This window comes from Amblyomma maculatum, chromosome 3 (assembly GCF_055883805.1).
Source record: "Amblyomma maculatum isolate TAMU_Amacu chromosome 3, ASM5588380v1, whole genome shotgun sequence".
Classification (NCBI taxonomy): domain Eukaryota; kingdom Metazoa; phylum Arthropoda; class Arachnida; order Ixodida; family Ixodidae; genus Amblyomma; species Amblyomma maculatum.
In genome coordinates, this window is record NC_139346.1 from 205620647 (window position 1) to 205639090 (window position 18444).

The window sequence follows — 18444 nt, forward strand, 5'->3', positions numbered from 1 at the left end:
GTGAGATCTGGCGCAGAACTGCTAGTCGCAACCTGCTCCAACCGTCGATTGGGAATCGAACCGTCGACTAGCCATTTAACCCGTTCAAGGGTGTCTGTGGGAATGGCTGTATTAACGAGTTATGAAACGTCCCCCGCTGAAGGAAATTTTTTTCTCTCAGCACGCGAGCAGCACGTTAGTTTATGTCGATGTTCTGCGTAAAGTAATTTGTTTTACAGGAAAGGGAAGGCGCATTATCTGTCACACTTCTCGGCGGACACCTGAACCGCGTCGTAACAGAAGGGAAGAAGGTGGGAGTGAAGGAATAACGAAATAAGTGCCGTAGTGGAGGGTTACGGAGTAATTTCGACCACCTAAAGACTTCTTACGGGATATGAAGGCAAGGCGAAACCATAAATGTATCATCGTGATTTTTGTTTCTTGTTCATTTCATTTCTTTGTTTTTTTCATCGTCACTGACTATCACGACTGATTGTGTCCGTCATTCGCTAGGTCCACTTATTTTAGCTTATACCAACCACCTGTGGGTAGCGTGCCGGTCTGGCAATCCAGAGTTCCTGGTTATATCCCCCACCTGTTCACATTCACCGAATCTTCTTTTCAGTTTAGTGACTTTGGTTACAGAATGCTATATGAAATTTACTGTCAATCCGAATGTCGTTGGCTCACCCTTTTATGTCTCTAACAGCAATGCATTGTCAACTATGTTAGGTACTGATGATGGCGTCACGAGGTCACGTGGGTTCTAGTACCACTATTTATGGAGATCGGACTACGAAAGGTTTCGCTGCGGACAGGCTTATATATGTCATTCGCCTACAAATGCGTTCAACGATTACCTGCTACTGCATCCACAGAAACGTACTGCACGTCGGATCGCCGGGCTGGCGGTGTCGCTTCGGCGCACGTATAAAGAATGACCGCATTCCTTGCTTATCTGTCGGGGCAAGCTAATTTGGAATGCTTGATTGCCTCCTCATTAAATGTCGGTGTGTATGCAGCCGCCGAGTTGGTATGTGTGGAGGTTACTAACCCAGGTCACTGAGATGTCTTTCGACCTGTGCGCTCTCGCGCTGCGTGTGTTCCGAGTTTGTTCGTTCTTTCCAGCATCCCGCACGGTTGCAGGCTGCAGTCGACCTTGACTTCTCGCACAGCCCCTTCACTCACCGGTCAATTGAGGGAGGCCCATTTTAGTGATATCGGCTGTCTCTTGCTAATGGATGTGAGACTTGGCATTCGTTTGAGTTGTGGGTAATATATATATATATATATATATATATATATATATATATATATATATATATATATATATATATATATATATATATATAAAGGGTACATCAAATTACACCATAATTGCAGTTCATGAACATTGTCTTAAAAAAATGTTGGCGACGCAGTGTGAATGTACTTAGCCGCCTTCACAGCGCATCAGAAAACAGATGGGCGGCAAGCTAGCGCCGATATTGAACACTTGTGTAATAACGATAATATTGGTAATCTTGACCACCCCGAAGCCAACTACATTCACGGACTGTGGCGAAAAGGAAGTGACAGAGAGGGCGCATTCGTTGATGTGACTGGCATGGCGGATCGGCACGGTCAGAAAATGCCGCCTGCGCGGTCTCTCTCGTGGCGTTTTCACGGATGGCCCATTGACCCGAGTCTGGGGCCTCTTTCCGGCCTTTCCCCGCCACGTGACTGGGCTGATTCGACCGCTTGTCATCAGCGTGGGCCGCGTGTGCGGAGGGTGTGGGCATCGTGCACGAGCAAAGCTGGCAGGGCAGCAGCCCCCCTTCTTTTCTCATCTCCGCGTATTTTCTCCGCTGCCGCGCCTGTTGCCCCCTGTTTCGCGGGTCGCCTATTGTTGCGGGCGGCGCCGCCCGCGAGATTGATCGCTCTCGATGCCACCTCGGGGCCGCGCGCGTGCAGCCTTTGGAACGGGAGCTTGCGCGGACGCTGCTGCCAGTGCGGGCAATGACTGAGCTGTCCTCTCCTTCCTGGAAACGTCCGAATCGCGCCGCCTTTCTTTCGCTTTCGCCGCAACTGATGGCGCCGACGACGCTTTGATTGGTGCTAGGATTTCCGAGTAGTGCAGTTCAGCCAGCAAATTTGGTTTCGCGGAGTTGGAACAGGCGGCTCCATGTTTATTATTATTTTGGTTCTTTTCAGTACTTTCAGCCTTGGTAGGGGCAGGCAGGAGGAGCCGTGAAATATGGAATAAAGCAGATTATGCATTTCTCTCGATAAAACGAACAAATGGCTGACAATGTATGGATTATGACTATGACGTGGTCCGTTTTTGTCCACGCTAGCGTCTTCTGAGGCTCACGGCGTTCCGGGGAAGCGGAGGGCAACGCCCGCGATGCGGTGACGTGGGTTGTCGTGGTTGTTAGACTTAATTCGCATATCAATTTAAGCGGAAAGGGTACTGGGATCAATCGGGCAGATTAGGGAGTTTTTAAGCCCAGGCGGCCTCCCCTTCCCACTTGCATTGCCTCCTCTTGGACGGCTGGATTTGAGCTGCGCATCAGTGCATCTCACTGCTCCGTATTTTCAATGCCGCTGTGTCTTTCGGTATATTTGAGCAGCCCGATATCATATACGTGAGATAGGGTAGCTGAGGGTAGAATTTGCATGTGCCCATGTACTTGTCCTGGTAAATTCGCGCGGCAATTGCGGCTTGCGGTATAGTTATACATAATCGGCGCCAGGTGTGCCTTTTGACCGGCAGGATATTGTTTACTGGTGAGTCAGCAGGCTTGCGTAAATTGCTGGTACATGGCATCCCTCTGAAAGTAGCTGCCGTCTCAGTTTTTCTCTATTTGCCCGGTATACGCTAGCTCGTATTGCTCGGTGTTGTGGGCTGCAGTGTTGCCTGGAAGGAATAACAATGAGCAAGTGCCCAGGTGATCCTGACGGCGTGTGAGACGGTGCGGCCTCGAAGGATTCTGGCCGCATGGGGTACGTGTCACGCGGCTCCCTGCGTAATTTTGAACTTCTCGCTTGGAGTCCGAGCTAACGGCTGTGTTTTGAGGTAGAGTGAGGGCCAGGGCTGTGGCTGCCTATTCCGCAGTTTCGGTATTAGTGCTATTGATGGCGCCTCTGCTGCGCAATATCGTTCGTTTACTGTACTACTCTTGAGCAGGTACGTCAGTAATTGAATTACCCTAATTGAATTACTTTCCATGGTAATTATCATATAATTACTTTTGGTAATTTAGTGTAATTAATTGATTACAGTAATTTAGCAGCAAGAGTAACCAATTTTAACTAGAGTGTACCGGCTTCTGCTCTTCTCCCAGCAAACACGATAGAGTGCCTTGAAAGCAAAAACGACGCGAGGCAAACCTGGGCCAACGCAGTCGATGACCAAAAAGAGACAGAATTGCCGGTTGTCTGCCGGTCCTCTCAACTTGGTGCAAGTCACTGCCTGGCTGGGTGGTCGGCTTCCTAGGGTGGAAAACGAACTTGCTCATTAAATTCCGGTCCCCGTGGGCTTAGTAAACCTTTGTTTTTGAGACGTGCTGTAGTTAGAGAATACGCCCCTGAAATTTAAAGCCTTCTGGGTTTTTAAAGGCCAGTGCATATGCACAGTCTCTTATTTTTCTGTACCACGTGTAAACTCTGCACGGCGTGCATATCTAATATTTAAGCCGTCCGTTAAAGTTCTTGTAGCAATATCACGCAGTCTGCTCTTCAAGAAACAGAAAGAGAAAAAAAAAAATTGCCGACGATTATGTTACTTCCTAATGTAAAATTTGAGCGCAGCTCATCAGCTGTTTCAGTTTTTCGATAGTCTGAGACAATTAATTCGAGCAAGCCATGTACGTACTGTTACAGACTATATTTTTTTTTTCACACATATTCCTTCAAGAAACACTCCACTAGCAGTTCTTGACTGCCATGAAGGAAGCTTTGTGGATCGGGAGGCAGCGCGTGGGGCCATAGGAACGTTGCGTGGCGAAGAGATAACGTGCAGCGACTCATTGATGCCGCTGACGCCGCTAGCGAGTCGAGTCAGCGTGGCTCTGCGTTTCGGCATGGGATGTACGCACCGTGATCAGCTGATGCCCAGCCGGCGCTTCGGCAACCGGAGAACACCGTCGCCGCCACGCTGGGAGAGGGTACACGCAGCGGCGAATGGTGGCGGCGGGAGCGCACGCTGTCCCGGATGCGGAGCTGGTTACGAGGGACAACGGCGACGACGTCGCGAAGCGCAGGAACGGGCGCCAAAGAGTTCTAAAAAAGCTTTCTGCACTTCGCTCTGAGGAATGGGTGAGGAAAGAAACAGAATTAAAATGTGCGCATACTGACACCAAGCGTGACCCAGGTCTTGATGGGTGGGTCCGACCCGCGAGTCCCCCTAACCGAAATGTGAGATTTACTGCTTCCTTTCCTTTCCTTGAAACCAAATTCTTCGCATGGGTCCGGAGGGCGTATCGTGCTTGACGCGCAACATCGCTCCTTGCAGTGTTTGCGTTGGCCGGAAAAGCGCCGATGAGAAAGGCGGCTTGAAACATTGTTTCTCCACAACGACTCCAAGTGGGCACGAGGCAAAGCCTTATTGCCCTCTTTGTGCCGGATCCCTGGGTTGCAGGTGTAGCGCGGCTGTCATCTCTTTTACGCGGCATTTGGAGTGGACGTGTGCGTGCACCATTTCATTTAGGCTGCGCTCCCATGTTTGTGTGATGTTTGTTATCGGACCTTATCAACGTGGCTGATTGCGAGCGAGTCGTTGGCCCCGTGCGCTCCGATGCCGTTTCCGACAGGAGTGCCGTTTGCTGCGCATTTCGAGTGTATCTGAGTGCAAAGGGGATGGCTGGCACTCAGTCGTTGAGCAAGCCATAGGCGACAAGCTTATCGTTTTGGATGTCATTCGTGTTCCTCGTTCAAGCGAAATTACGAATAATCGTCCGTTTATATGCAGACATGACGTAACAGTCACGCCATTCCCATCCTCTTTTGACTTGGTTACGGACTGCAAGGCTTGCTTTCCGCTGCCGCGCTTAGCTAAACGAAATTTCGTTGGAACTTTTTGGCTAAGGATAATCGAGATATCCTTACAACTCTTTGAGCGTCTTATCGTGAATTTGTGCCTAATTGTGTTGAGCACAGGGCTAGTCAGTGCTACAGGCGGTTCAGCGCTTATGTAGCTCTTGTTCCGATTGCAGAAGTCAAATGCGCGAGCCAATCACGATCTGTTTCTGCACCGAATTTTCTCTTGGCTAATGTTCCGGAACGTTGGCACATTTGACTGAGGATGCCAGCTGGCGAATGTAGAGAGATTCCTGCACTTGTATAGTGTAAGCAACAACTGGTACATTTGCTTGTCGTGTGCAGGCGTCAGCGAGGTATTTTTGATGTTACCACGCGCGATTACGAAACTCCCCATAGAGAAAAATGTCATACGAGTCTGTCCGTGCGGTGCCCTCGCTCCGGGGTACCGTGGAGACGTCCGTGTCCCGGTGAAAAAGCAGTCGCTGCTCTTCCGAGGTTATATACGAGAGAGAGAGAGAGAGAGAGAGAGAGAAGCCTCGCAGGAGCAAGTGTTGGTGAGTGCTCCGGGCACCAAAGGGCGACACCTTCATGGGAGTAATGGTACCTTGGGCTTGCGCCGCACGAGGAGCAGTGGGATGGGATTGAATCGGGTTAAAGATAGGTTTGATTATCTGAAGCATGCCGCCAGCAAACAACTTCTTCCCCAGTTGAGAAGATGAAGAAGGATTGGGAACGTGTGTCTGTGTCCTCTCTAGTAAACGAGCCTGAGTGTTCCAGCTTATATACTATTACTATCACTCTCAATATGAGCTACACCGTACGAGCGCCTGTCCGGCTGATTTCCGTGCTTTTACAGCGGCGCCCATCGTGACGTATTCCCGAACTATCAGGCCAGATTGTGGCTTTTGCAGCAAGCGCGCATCGCCACCGTTTGTTTACTCTCGCCCTCGACTTTTTGTTGTAGTTGACATCACTTTGTGAATGGATAATGGCAGCTGTGACTCGCACGTCCAAACATCGTGCTTGGAGGACAGAGTCCTGCTCCTTAAAAACGGAGACACCTGGTCGAACACTTTTTTGCCGCATCACTTCATTTATTGCAGTATGCAGAACTGACGCGCCACACCCTTATATGCCTTTGTGGTTTTGAGTTTCAGATGTGGCGCCAGCTTTACCTAATTGGTTATTGTCATCTCCGCAACCATGGTCGTGGTTCGTCCGCATCGGGTATCAAAATCTGGCGATCTGATAAGTTCAGAATTTGGAAGCCCCCTGCGACATTAGTGCGAACTGATCAAGACTGCCAAAAACGCGTTCAAGCAAGCTACTGGTAGCGTCACTGGTAGCGAACTGCGCGATTCATTGGCGGTGCCCCTGTTTGCTAACCTCCAAGGTACTGCAAAAACGCCGCATCGCGGCAGTTCGCTCGCTGCTAGCGATCCGGAATTGCCCGTCCTATTCGTCGACGAGCGTGGGCTTGTCTTGCTTATCCGCCTGGGACCACGCGGCTGGCTCATCTGTGCTTTGTGTGTGTATGCGTTTTCTTTTTCGGCTCGCCACTCTATTTCGGTGCTCGCGAAACAGGCCCTCCCCTTGTTCTCTCGGGAGATAGAGCGCCTGCAATGGCGACGAAGAGACGTTCTCCTTCGACGCCGTTTGGAAGCGCGCGCAGTCTTTGTTCCTCTTGCGAGAGTCTATGCAATATAAGCGCGCACCCATTTTGTAGAGCTCGATAGGCGGTCAGCAGCATGCCTCTTGGCGGGGATGCGCGCATTGTGCGGATCTCGACCCGCGTGCGCTGTGCTTTGTTTCCTGAGACAGAAAACATGGGCACCAAAAATATTTCATTGGGAACCGGATATAACGAACAAGACCGTTATAACGAAGTATCCTATTGTACGTCTCAACTAAAAACCGGATATCCCATCGTGGCTCGATCGCTTCGAACTGTAACGTCTGCCTTTGTCAAGCCATCGGAGCGGCCATGAGAAAACATCCTTGTCGCCTGTGGCGCGCCGTTTGCTCGTAAGCCGTCATTAACGTAACTCCATGTGGTGCTAGGTGTCTCCTCTTTCATATCAAAATTGTGACTCTACAGTTCTTCGTGTAGCTTCTGGGTGGTATGGTACCATATTTCTGTGTCTAATCTGCTAGTTTAATTAGCGATAGGGATTAGAACCTACTTCCGTGCGTCCGATTGTGCGCCCTATCACCTCACTACACCGCGTGGCCTAGCGCAGGGAGCGTTTTCGGAGGCGGAAAAATGGAGAGGGCGCTCTCGGAGAAGCAGGGAGGGTACAGAGGGGCACACCACAGGAGGAATCTGAGGAAGCGTCGTGGGAATTGGGCGTCGCTACGCGAGCGAGCTTTTGCTTTACACGTGGGCGGTACTAAGTCGTGCCCAACCGAGCGTTCCCGTAATAAGCTACATTTACATGAACTCGGGGAAAAAAAAAAAGTCGGATCGAGCAGTCTTCGGCGGAACTCTTGTGTACGTATACGTTATATTATGTCGTTTGCTAAACTGCGGTTATGTCTTTTTATTTGTCTGGGTTGCGCAGTGCTGTAGATTTTACTAGGAAACTGACCTCATCGGTTCTAACCGCCTTTTGTCACAGTTCCCCCTTTCATTTGCGAAAGAGAAATAAACTCAACTTTTAGAAGGGTAGTGTAAAAACGTCCATAAAGAGAGTAGAGGGCTTGTCACGCGTTTCTTTATTAACACTCGCTCTTTCTCTCGGACAACCAACTCGACCCATTTTCTGTCCAGTTAGTTGTTGCGTTTGAATGATTATGCGTAACGTTGATCGCCTGGTTTCTATCTTTTTCATCTTTTTCGCGCACTGTTTGCCGGCCTTGAGTAAATATTCCGAATACGGATACACCTTTGCTGCACCCGCGTGTAGTGAACGTGTCGATGAAAGCAATTATTCGGGGTTGCGCTGCATGGTTTGCGTGCGTTTATCGATTTTGCGATGAGAAGTTTGGATAACGCAATGCGCAGTATGACGTAACGTCGAGAATGGAATCATTTACGATGTACGGGAAATGGACGGGTTCGTGCACCAAAAAACTGATCTATCTACTTTTGTAGCATTACTTTATTATGGGATATATGTTACTGCGAAGCCCGTGTAAACAGCTGCCGTTTTTAGCGCGTCAGGGTTGGTCACGTTTTCACGTTACTGGTTAGGTTCAAGGCGCTACACAGTAGCCGACTAGAAGACCGAGAAGGACAAGTCTCGATTTTGCCAGTAGCGAAAGTTCAAATTTTACCATGGGCCTACGCGGTCACTTTTTGGAAGAGAATGGGGCCCCGATGTCCAGCGCGAGGCGCGGGCCTACTAGATAGGAAATAAGCTATTAATAATGACCTTCAACTTTAGGTTTTCCGCTCTCTTCGTCTAAACGTTGCATATACGCGTGTAACCAGTTGACCTCCTGTTTTTCGGATCGATCAGAGTACTGGATTTTTACAATGTCTGAAGGGTTGCAACTGTTGTGATCATGTGAAACCTAGCGTTCTTGTCATAGCTCTTCGATCATTCGAAGCTCCGCTTCAAAACCTGGTTAGTGCGATTGATCGCCTGCAAGATGGTCGCGCCACCTGCGAGCACGGCATTCATCTATAGGTGGCGGCCTGACACCAATTTTGTTTTTCTCGACTTTGCTCGTGTTTTGAGCACGGCTGAGCAGTTGCTCCGAACGCCAAAAGTGACGTGACACTCTGTTGGCCCACCGAGTTTTTGCCCAATAAGACCGCTGGATTTCAGTACCTGGGACCTATGGGAATTTTCGTAACTGACATGGTCAATTATCTCCGTGCTCCTGACACAGTCATGTAATGTTGCACTTTCGCCGTGCCCGCTGGTACTTCGACTGTGCGGTGAACATCAGTCGATTCGCGACCTGGTTGTTGCTGTTCGATTGTTGTCCATCGGAGCACACCGGACGCGCGCTAATTGTTCCGCCGAAACAGAGCCGCTCGGGCTGGAGGGTGCTTCCACTAACTGGCCCCGCATGTGACGCGCATCTGTGTTTGTGTGTATAAATGAGTCTGCGATCTGCACGCAGGGTCACGCCTGATCGCTCTTGTGTACGCTGCCATCCCGGGTTCGATCTGTGCGCGCTTTTCGACACCGATGAAAGCTTCATGCGCCCCTTCACATTGCCCTGGATAGCCTCATTTTGACCTCATGCGGAGCATGCATGTCTTTTTCTTACCGCACTTACGGCAGTGTGCATTGCGGCGAAACACTTGCCGGAACGACGTCGAGGCTGCTATTTGACATGAAAGACGTCTCAGTTTAAACGTAAACGAACCCGTGCCGGTTTTAGGATGACGCGGCAGCTATGAAGGGCATTGGTTGCATTTGTTCCCGTCAACGCTGGATATTTGACGGCTTATATACACTATAGCGCTTTGTGCATTGCCTTTCACCAGTTTCCGCAACTGAGTGACGCATGGATGCCTAGGTTCAGTTCGCGGCTGCCGGCTTCCACACTCCCGCATTGTGCCGCTTATTGGCTGCATGGTTAGACGTCGCGGATACTGTTCTTCAATGCGATAGTGGGGCCCAGTTTAATTTTTTTTTTTCGGAAACTTCCGGTGTCAGCGCTGCAAGCTAAAAAAACAACCACAGACATGCTTCTGACAGGTGGTAATTGGCAGGCGTCATGGCCATGCACTGACTGATGGTAAGGTTGTATGACGTCACATCATGTGACATGTCCGAGGTGGCCGCCGCATTCAACTCGGGCTTCGTCTTTGACGTACGCTGCTCGTATAAGGTCACGCTGGCGCGTTAGTGTAATGTCGATCAGTTAATGGAGGAGTTTTGCGTCAGGTGGTCTTCCAAATAGCGTAGCAACTGCTGATTGTACACTAATGAGCATGCGTGGGTTAATAGAGGCACGTGTAAAGAAATTAATGACTAAGCGAGTAGCAAAGTGAATGGCACCGAGTGGGGATCCACGAAGGGAGTCACAGACAGGAGCCATCAACGCTGCCACGTCACATTATTAAAAGGCGGAGCTTAAGTGTTCCTCATATATAATGTAGAGAGCTACATTGACCACAGTCTCGCCATTTCGCCGTGTCTGTCCGAAGAGCGAAGAAAGGAGTAGAAGAAGTGGGAGGTGGTAGCTGCAGCTATCATGGCCGAACACTATATCTGGACGTAGGGCTTCTTGAGATTACGTTTGGCAGGAGCTGCCAACTCAGTCCTCTCCTGTTATACGAAAGGGTGATATCACATTCAGCTTGCCAAAAACCCTTGCATTCAGGTTATCCCTAGACCACGCAGGTACGTTCATACGGCTCGGTTAAAGCGGGGCTTTATATGTTCGCTGGTAGCTTACGCTATCGCGTCATCGCGAAGGTGGAAGTGAAAACAGAAAGAGGTGCAGTAGTGGAGGGCTTCGGACGACCGCGCGATAGAGGCTTTCGCCTCATCGCACTTTAGTGGTCAAAAGCCCCCCCCCCCCCCCCCCCCCCCCCCCCCATGGCATAAATAAAGCTGAAACCATAGAGTAAACTACTATGTGCAAAAGCCATGTCTTTACTTTCAAGCCGAACCTAGGAACATTTATTAGGCCCGAAATAATTCGGTGGTGCATGCAGGGCACCAGACGGGGTGGTTCCCTAGTTGCGGGACCCCTACGTTCCCAGCAGCTCCTGGGCGTAGCCATGCAGATAGTTCTCGCGTAACTGCAGGTTTAACCACAAACTAAACCACAGCTAATTTTTTGAAGGGATAGTGTTAGAGAGCATGGGGGATGTACGTTCGCCGAAATCGCTTGGGCTCTGACAGCGAAATGCCCTGATTGGTTAACACAGGGGTGACCACTTCGTTATGACGTCATTCAGCCACTTCTGCGGAGTACCTCCTAGAAAGAACACTCTACAGAAAGTGTTAATTCGAGGGGGAATTAGGCCACGCTGCCCTTTGGGTCGCAAGCCGGGTGCACTACGCCTCTGCACCACTGGGGAGCGTTTATTCAGGGCAATATAGCCTAGAGGCCTTACATGCGACCTCGCCTCATATACCTCAAAGGGACAGCAACGCATAGTTAAAATTAAGACCACTAGTTAGCAGTTCGAAGTGGCTGTCTAGCGCTACTAATTAATTGAGACTATCACTTGACCGTCTCTTAAGGATACTTAAGCGTCCCCTTAAATCCAGGCTTCCTGGACTAACCGTATATAGTTTCATCCATTCATTTTAGCGGCCGTGCTCAGAATGCTATTGTGAAACGCACCGCAAGGTTGAGCCGAGCAGGCGGCGCCCGCAAGACGCCGGTCAAGGTCCGCGCTCTGCCTCTCGCAGCTGCGCAGTGCCTATTCTCGGTGCGCGGGCCCCTCCGAAAGGACACGCGCATCCGGTTGAACCCGCACCGGGTCTTCCCAAAACGGTACCCGTGATTTACTCCGGCGACGCAACGGAGTTTGACCTTTTCTCGACAAACGCGAACATGACGGACTGCGTGAGGCCCGACTTGTGTGCTTTGGAGAGCGCGTGAAGTACGGTTGTGCTGAGGGAAAGGAGCGAGGCTCATTGCCCCGCGCTTCTTCGTTCACTGAAATCCACTGCGGAAAGCTTTTGAAGGTGCTCCGTTGCAGTATAACTGGGCCCGTATTCCGAGTTTGCGTCGTTATCCAAAGCGTCGCTATCTTACGTGACCTCGAGTCATCTGATTAATCGAAACGCTGGAACATGATGCTGCCACCTCTTCCGGTTCCGTAGTGGCAGCACCCGGTGCCTGTGTTTCGACCGTTCAGATGACTCGAGGTCACGTGAGATAGCGACATTTTCGATAACGACGCAAACTCTGAATACGGGTCCTGGTGACTGCTTTCGCTTGTCCGTGGCACCTATAGCAGCCGGTAAGGGGAAAGAGCGATAATTGTTCCTTATCTGCAAGGAACCTTTTTCTGGCAACCATATATAGATAGGGGATGATTTGGAGGGGCTTTTGTTTCTGCCATGAATTCAACATGGCTGACCACGATAGATGAACCAGATCACGATAGATGAACCAAATTCTTCATCACTTTAGGGTCTCTTTCGGCGTACATGAAAATGAACTGAATCAGTGAGAGTGTAGATAGTCAGCGTAGCAATGAAGTGAATGATTGATTGCTGAGTAGCTGATTGAATGTGTTGGCGACGGATCCAATGAACGAGTCGGCCGAGTGAACGAAGACTGTGTGCGTTCACGTGCATGAAGATGCTTGCTCGTGGGGTGTTAGAGAACAACCACCGAGGGAAGACGAAGGAGGAGGGGGTCCAGCGCTCGCTATGTATTTCGCGGCGAAATGCGCTTTAACTTGGCCCAGGCCTAGAAATACTGTCGCTTGATTCCCCGAGGCTGAACGGGGCGGGCGGCGCCTTGCATTTTAAGGCGAAAGCCTTTAATGGCTCATGCTGTCGTGGACAAAATGTGTCCCTCTTTTGCGACGTTCTGATTGGCCGAGGCGGGATGACGTCATAGAGGTCTCGACCAATCACAAAGCACCACCACAGTATGCACGAATGCGTGCCTTATATGGCCATATGACAATGATCAATTGATAATTAATTACTAATTAGTTCAAATTGCGTAGCAGAATGCGGCATTCGGGCTTTTGCCTTTCACTACTTTAGTCGCTAAAGTCCCTCGTAATTTTTTAGTGCATGCCTCGCTGGAGAAATAGTTACGATGGCCGTGGCTGAAGCCTAGGAGCACTAATAAAATAAAATGACACATTTTGGCCGTCAGTCGGTATCGAACCCTGGGCGGCTCGAACAGATATCGCAATTCGCCGGACACAGCATTAGACATTTACACACAGCCGGACATTTAGCTGCGCCGTATTGGCGCAGATGAATGTAACCGTGTGCAAAACTGCCAGTTTCTCACCCTGTGCTTTTCATATGTCGGCGTCTTAATCAGTCTCCATCCGAGAAAGAAATCCGAAGTGATAAATGCTCCCCAGTTTTGCATTTGGACTAAAAGCGAAAAAGCCGTCTTGTCTGGGGACAAAGCCTCGGAGCAACAGGTGTTGTCCCAGGGTTTATAAACGGAAAGGCCCCCTGCACGCTTTGGGCATAGAGAGAGAATTCTCCCCTTTCGTCTTTTTGGAGGGAGGTGTGGGAGACGAAAGACTTGGATATTATGAAAAACCTGATTATAACGAAAATGTTTAGTGTGCTGCTTGTTACTACTCGAGCGGTGTCGAAAGGGCGCATGCTTTTTAATTTCCTCCGCATCATTAAAATTGATCGCTCGAAAATTGATCGCCGACTTGAACCCGGCAGCACAATCACGCAGATTCACGACGATGCACAAATTAAGTTAAGCAAAGTGACTGTGCCAGCGCACCTTTTAACAAAATGAATCGCGAGTGCTTTATTCTATTTAGCCGCTTTCGAATCATTTGTATGTATGCGGCAAACATTTCTTGTCCGAAAAGTTTCCTGCAATACCGAGCAAGTGTATATGCGGCCTGCTCGTCATCACTGCTTCTGGTCATCATTTTATTTTCCCCTAATCTTTTTTCTGTGTCTGACAAACGTTCTTCGTTCAAAATGACGGTTTTGGCGTGCTTGCGCCGGGAACACGTGCATATTGCACTCTATATATTTTATATATACATCATTATGAACATCTACCAATTGGGCGAGTTGGTAGATGTTCATAATGTAAACAGCGCAAACCACAAGGAACAAGAAAAGAAGAGAAGAAACCCTGTGTCCCTTCCTCTTTTCTTGTCCCTTGTAGTTTGCACTGTTTATGTTATGATTGCATATACATGTTTTTTTTTTTTTTCGGACGTAACCCAGCCCTCAATCCTGATGGCGCAATTAAGAGAGGGAACATGCCAGCGCTTCGGCTTCGGGCCGGAATCTCCTGTTCTTCAAATTGAGAGGGTGCGAGATAGGCAGAGAAATGTTGCTGCAAAGCCATATAGCGCAAAGGAAACTGTTCCGAAGCCCAGCAACATGTCCGAGATGCTGAAGGGTGGATCGATCGCATCGAAGTGTAGCTCGGTCTCCTGAAGCGGTTGCTTGCTCTCTCCTTGCGCAGGGGCCGGCGGCAGGCGGGCGCAAGCGGAGGAGCCATGCCGTTCCCGTCGGCGGCGTCCACCTTCAGCCTGGGCTCGTCCGCAGGCAGCGGGGCGGCGGGCTGCGGTGGCCCCAGCCTCTACGAGTTCCTGCTGGAGGCCGAGCTCTCCTCCTACTACGACGCGCTGCGCAACGACCTCAAGGTCTCCTCGGTGGGCCAGCTCAAATATGTCGAGGAAGACGACCTCTCGCACCTGGGCATGAGCCGCCCCGAGCAGAGGCGCCTTCGAAAATACTTCCACAAGTACTTCCCGCAGACCTACCTGCGAAAGATCAAACAGGTGAGCAGCGCCCCTGCGAGAGTTACTCTCTTCTGCAATGGTTTGCCGGTGGCCGTGTAACTGAAGCCCGTTGTAGTATAGTATAAATCTGAGCCAGAGAATGAAAGACCAAATTCAGCACCTCTGTGGGTCTGCATATCAGAGATTCTGGCATTTCGCAGCAACGGATTTTTGTTCGGACATCTTAGGACACTCGGACACATGTACTGCATCGTCGGTCTAATTCGCTCAGTCAACCTTTCTGCATTTATTAAGGCGAAATGCTTTTTGCCTCATGTGCGCGCTGTGTACAGAAATTGTAAGCAAAAATGTCCTTCACACTGGCACGAAAGAAAAATGTCTGCACCGGGAATTATCGAACCACTAGTGATCCCTCCGATCCCCAGCTTAGCGCGCATACTACTACTCCACCAATGACCAAGCAATGAAACCGCACTAGGAGACGAACACGGAAAAGGAGAGGGATAGAAAGAGCTCATACTACGAGTTGGTAGTAGGCGCTCTTTCTATTCCTCTTCTTTTCCTGTGTTCGTCTCCTTGTGCCATTTCATTGGTTAGTATGAACAAACTAGCCCTTCAGCAAGTACTCCTACTACTCCACGCCAGGCTCTTCTTTTTTTATTATGAGTTTTAGTATACATTCAACTATACGCCGGGCTCGTGAGAAACAGATCGTAATTCTCCTTGTCTAGCCTGCTGTCTCCATAGCAACGTATGTTGTGCCACTGTGCTTCGGTGGAGGATATGAGCGAGTGTGTGCTGGCGGCTCTTCAGTCAGTAGAGAGTTTACCGTGATCCGCGCTCCGCTACCGTGATCCGCCACCGCGTATTCCATTGCGCAAGCCCCCTGATTCCCTTGATGCCGATTGAAGTCTGCACATAGACCTTCCACGTCAGAACCAATCAGCTTGTGCACCCCACCCGCGCGTGGTGGGGGGTCACGGTAAGCTAAATAGAGATTTAGCTTACCGTGATCCGCGATCCGCCACACCGTGACCCTCTACCGCGCGTGGGCGGGGAGAGATTTAGCTTACCGTGATCCGCGATTCGCCACCGTGACCCTCTACCGCGCGTGGGCGGGGAGAGATTTAGCTTACCGTGATCCGCGATCCGCCACCGTGACCCTCTACCGCGCGTGGGCGGGGAGAGATTTAGCTTACCGTGATCCGCGCTCCGCTACCGTGATCCGCCACCGCGTATTCCATTGCGCAAGCCCCCTGATTCCCTTGATGCCGATTGAAGTCTGCACATAGACCTTCCACGTCGGAACCAATCAGCTTGTGCACCCCACCCGCGCGTGGTGGGGGGTCACGGTAAGCTAAATAGAGATTTAGCTTACCGTGATCCGCGATTCGCCACCGTGACCCTCTACCGCGCGTGGGCGGGGAGAGATTTAGCTTACCGTGATCCGCGATCCGCCACCGTGACCCTCTACCGCGCGTGGGCGGGGAGAGATTTAGCTTACCGTGATCCGCGATCCGCCACCGTGACCCTCTACCGTGCGTGGGCGGGGCGCACGAGCTGATTGGTCCCGACGCGGCAGGTCTATGTGCCGACATCAAGTATGTGGCGCCATCTATCGACATCAAGGGGATCTGGGCATGCGCAGTGGAACGCGCGGCGGCGGATCACGGCAGCGGATCACGGTAAGCTAAATCTCTCTAATTCGTCTTTCCGAGACGCAGTAGCTAGCGGACGCGCGATGTGTGATAAGCGAACTGCACCACGTGTTGGGTTGATATGGTTCATATAGGGTTTAACGTCCCAAAGCGACTCAGGTTATGAGAGACGCCGTAGTGGAGGGTTCCGGAAATTTCAACCACCTGGGGTTCTTTAACAGGCTCTGACAACGCACAGCACACGGGCGCCTTGCTTTTCGCCTCCATCGAAAAGCGGCCGCTGCGGCCGGCCGTGATTCGATCCCACATCCTTGAGCACTGCACCACCACGGCGGGTCTACACCATAGTGTCTCAAATAATAAAAAAGGTCTGTCAAATGAACACTACAGTAGAAAACTAACCCCCCCCCCCCCACCACACTCACACACGCACGCACAATTGTTTCATTGTCACAACGATTTCTCTATTTTGAAACCACAGCTTCACTAGCGGGGTAAAGCCAAGGTCACCGTGTACTTCCAATGACCTGCAAACAGCTTCAAGGTCAAGCTAGAACTTAATCCACAACCACTTTTGGTAGCTATGTTCCCACCAAAGGTGAAATGTCAAAGGTCAACTGATGTGGGAAGTAACGTAACACGTGAGCAACTGCGTGGCGAGGATCGCTGACGTCATATAGAGGCGTGCCTCAGCCGCAGCCGCGCCGTGGGTTCGGAGGAAGAGCAACTGAGCAGCTGCATCGGACGATCCCGGGGACATTGGGTTGGAAGCTGAAAGTTTACGGAGGAGAAGAGAGGGGGCTAAAGCCAAAAAAGCAGCGGAAACGCTGGAACAACGTAAGGAGCCCTTGCGAAACACCCCACGTTACCAAAGAAAAACCTTCTGCTGAATAAACAGCTTTACCATGTGTAACCATGCTTAAGCTATCTTTTCAAACTATATTTAACCGAAGCTAAACCATAGCCAAATTTTTCTATAAAAATTGCTATAAGAGAAGGCAGAAGCCAAGCCGAGAGGGAAAATAAAAGGGGGTTAGAAGAAAAGTAACTTCATGTAGCTGTGCTTTTAAATTTAATCCGCAAGCTAAGAGCGAGGAAAGGAAGAAAGAAGATAGAAGTTAAAAAAAAAATGAGGAAGGAAAAAAAATTGGAGGATCCCTGGCCGAATGTTATATCTAAGTTATATATAACCTATTTTCGCGTTCTTATTTTCTAACATTAAAGGGGGGATTTTTGGACTAGGGTGTTTTTGCAGTTTGTTTTTTATTGCGCGTGCGCGCGTATTGTGCAAAAAAAAAAAAAAATGACGATCTTCCTTTAAGCAACTCGCCTATACTGATTAATCGCGGCGATCTCTCTCCGAATAGAAGACTGCGCTCTGCCGAGCCATGGTCAATTTGGGCAGCGTGCAAAGCTCCACAAAGCCTCCCATAGAACGCTGTTTTATTACTATAGTTAGGAAGCACTAAAGAAGTCTGCGATAAAAGCTCGGAACCTTATCCTTCGTTTTGTTATAGATATATAGTAATGGCCAAGCTTTTTAAGTAGCAAGATAAGAGACAAGAATTCGCACAAACACAGTGCGGACTTGCACAACTCAGCGCTCTATATGCAGCTTGTTCCCGGTCTTGTCTCTCGCGCGATGATTACTGTTGCTCTGTCCGAGTGACCTCAGGCGCGGATCTAGCACCTAAGCTTTCGCGAGATGCAGGCGACAAGAACTGGCCTGATTCGCGGTATACGGCTATCTTTGAACGTTCTTTACGGCCGGTTGTCCCTGCAATGACATCATTTGTTGTACCTGTGTTGCTGAACTAGCAACGCAATTCAATTTGGGATCAAGACGTGTAGCAGTTGAGTAAATATACAAGGCAACGTTGTTTTTTTTTCGTCCGATTGTAATCGACCCACCTATCGCCAGGCCGCCCAGCCGCTGTACTGAGGATGCCGTGTGCGAAAGGCGAAAACTATCGGACGGAAAGAGGAAATAAAAATCGTCGTAGAGCATCGGTACCCTACTTCAAACTGCGCCAGGCATGGTGCATGCCCTCCCAAGCCGCTAGGCCACCCGTGGTCATCTGTCTCTCTCTTCCTTTCTTTTTTTTTTTTCCGCACTTTTCTGCCCCTCCCTAACCATAAGCGTAAAGGTCGTTTATCCGAAGGTGAGTGGTTGTTTAGCCGTGCCCCGGTTATCCGTATGCCAAAAACTGACTTGACGTCACCTCCGTTTTCTTTCGAGTGTGTATCTACATTTCACTGTTTCAATGATTTCTGCATTGTAATGCGAAACCCGATGACGTCATAGCACATGACCCCATGAAGGAAGATTGATTGATTGAACTTCCTTTATTTAATAGGAAGGCTCATGGCCACGGATGAGAAAAGATAGAAGAGGCATTTACAAAAAGTGCGGTGGATGTAATGTTTTTTAGCACG

At 50.0% G+C, this 18444-nt stretch overlaps 1 protein-coding gene across 3 annotated transcripts in view; it reads left to right on the top strand.

Annotated features, from left to right (window-relative positions):
• Ack-like (activated Cdc42 kinase-like) overlaps positions 1–18444 on the top strand; it is a 94667-nt gene that overhangs the window by 39692 nt on the left and 36531 nt on the right. For all 3 annotated transcript variants that reach the window (XM_084599388.1, XM_084599387.1, XM_084599389.1), the window contains exon 2: positions 14071–14389. In XM_084599388.1, the coding sequence (XP_084455514.1) occupies positions 14105–14389 (285 nt within the window). In that variant the 5' untranslated portion in view covers positions 14071–14104. The remainder of the gene's footprint in view (positions 1–14070; positions 14390–18444) is intronic.